Source organism: Pinus tabuliformis, chromosome 3_1, assembly GCF_031772625.1.
Source record: "Pinus tabuliformis cultivar Carrire ecotype Pingquan chromosome 3_1, CPIR1, whole genome shotgun sequence".
NCBI classification, from domain to species: Eukaryota; Viridiplantae; Streptophyta; class Pinopsida; order Pinales; family Pinaceae; genus Pinus; species Pinus tabuliformis.
Genome location: NC_142301.1, coordinates 785,961,631 through 785,964,031, shown reverse-complemented (window position 1 = coordinate 785,964,031; position 2,401 = coordinate 785,961,631). Strand labels below are relative to the sequence as shown.

At 41.5% G+C, this 2,401-nt stretch overlaps 1 protein-coding gene across 1 annotated transcript; it reads left to right on the top strand.

Annotated features, from left to right (window-relative positions):
* Window positions 1-316: 316 nt before the first annotated feature.
* LOC149189758 (uncharacterized) lies at window positions 317-1,231 on the top strand. Its single transcript, XM_089410329.1, has one exon. The coding sequence runs from the start codon at window positions 317-319 to the stop codon at window positions 1,229-1,231; it is 915 nt and encodes a 304-aa protein (XP_089266455.1).
* Window positions 1,232-2,401: the final 1,170 nt, after the last annotated feature.

Sequence of the window (2,401 nt, the reverse complement as noted above, 5' to 3'; positions counted from 1 at the left end):
TGGTTAAAAGCAAGAATGGTTTCATATTCACTGATGTCGACAATCCTTCGTCCATTGAAAGGGTAGAGAATTTTCCTTCACCTTCAGATATGATCAGTGAAAAATTCAAGCAGTGGTTTGCCGATGGGGATCGCGCTCACAAAGAGAAAGAATGGAATGAATGTGTTTGAAACTACACCAGAGCCCTACTCTGCAGCACTTCCAGAAATACTGGCCATGAACAGAGGTTAAATGATGCATTCAAGATGCTCTCCGATAGATGCCGTGCGTACATTGAACTACAAAGATACACAGAAGCTTTGCAAGATGCAGAGAAATGTTGGCAGTTCTCAAAGTTGAATCGCTAGTGGCACTGGGAAAATATAAAGCCGCATATAATTTTGTGCAGACTTGTTCCAAATCCATGAAGAAGCCTAATGTGGTCCTTTTTCGGCAGATGTGCACGAAATATTATGACATTGGTGAATCCATTGTGGGAATTACGGACAAATTAGAAATTCCCTTTTCTGAGCCAGATGCCGATTTCATTGGGGCAGTGGAGATCAAGATGACAAATAACGGATGCGGCAGGGGAATGTTTGCTACAGATTCTATTAAGGCCGGTGAGGTTTTACTCATCAGCAAGGCTTTAGCTGTATGCAATAAGCATTATTCTTCTGCCATGTTTGATCCCTTGAAAAATGGTTTGTTTCGAAATGTGGTAATGGCCATCAGTGCAAAAGGGGACCGGGCCCTGCAACATTTTCTTTCTCACGATCAAGAAAACTTCAAACCCAGAATCCCAAATATGTCGGAGTTCATCGAGGAGGAGTCTGCAGGGGGGACCTGTTACACTCTGGAAACAACTTCACAGAACTCAAAGCGGAAAGTTCTGAAGGTGAATGTTCGTGAAATATGTCAGAAAATGTCCGACATTCAAATCCTAAATATCATAAAACGCATAGCATTTGACGACCGTTCGCCGGCTGTCATAGAAGAATCGGTGCAGTTATCAAAGGCAATGAGCGGTTATAAGAAACAGAGGAGTTTCTTTGGGGTTTGGATACTGCCTTCCTTCATAAACCATTCCTGTACTCCCAACGCGTCAACAATCAACGTAGGCCGTGATATTAAAGCCTGGAGAAGAGATCACCATCCCCTACTTCGAAGTTGCAGTTCCCTGCATTTACCGAAAGAGCCAGGAATGGGGATTCGATTGCCTCTGCGATCGATGCACGTTCGAGAGATGTAGTATAGCTACAAATACAGATTGTAAATTATGTTCAGAAAGATTCATATCCGCGTTTTGCAAGGTCTCTTCATCCATGATACCTGCGGGGCGTCCTCTTCTGCTATGTGATCCCAACTTTGAGTTATGGTCTGGCTGCAAGCCCATCGATTTAGAACCCATGAGTGTCCTCGCTACCGACGTCGAATTGTTTTATGAGGACGTTAATGCCGACGTCGAATTATTTTGTGAGGACATTAATGTCGATGATCAAGAAGGTCGATTGTGGCTAAGATATGCGTTCACGTTCTGTTACTTCGCGTTTCTGGTGGAGATGACGCTGGAATCGGGGAGAGGGAATCCTGCAGAACATGAGGATGACACAGGTAAAGCTTGCAGAAAAATTTTAATGGATTTGAGAGAAGCAATAGGTGGAACATGTCTTGGGGATCCTCGTTATTTACTGCTATGTCAAAAGATGGCCCAGGCTTGGAGAAATCTTGCAGTAGCAGCCAAGAATACAGGAAATATTGAAATTTATATGATGTCTAGCTATGTCAGAGAGAGGGTTGAGGAGCAGTCGAAGAAGGCTTGCATCTGCGTTTACGGACAGCAGAAGCCACATGTTGTAAAAGCCATAATGAGTAAATATTCCAATAAGGGAATCCTCTGATACTTTATTTGTTTATCATTTTGCAAACATTGATTCTTCATGTGTTTATCCAATTTGCATACATTGCATCGTTCTTCAATGAGAAGGCAGTTTGAATTGCTTTGTGTTCTGAAGTCTCCAATAAATTGAAATTCAATTTGGTGTTGCATTTTGTCTCCAGTAAGGAAAAAAAAGCTGGTTATTATTAGAAAGTATAAAAACCAGTGCATCATATCATGTTGCAAATATTATAAAAAAAATCCACCATAAGGGTATGAGTGTCATAAGAGATACAATGCGCAAACAGTAAACCAAAACATGCAAGGGTGGAGATTATCCTCCAAGTCCACAGCCAAAACAAGTACCCAATTACCATCTGCCTGTATATGAAAGCCAAAAATAATAACCATAAAGGTTGTATCATAAGTCTGAGAAAAGTAAACATGGTAGAGCAAAAACCAAAAGCAAGTATGTTGTTGATGGAGACAGTACTGTGTGGGTACAAAAACAGAAAACATCATCTAGGGAGTAGCATGTTGCCA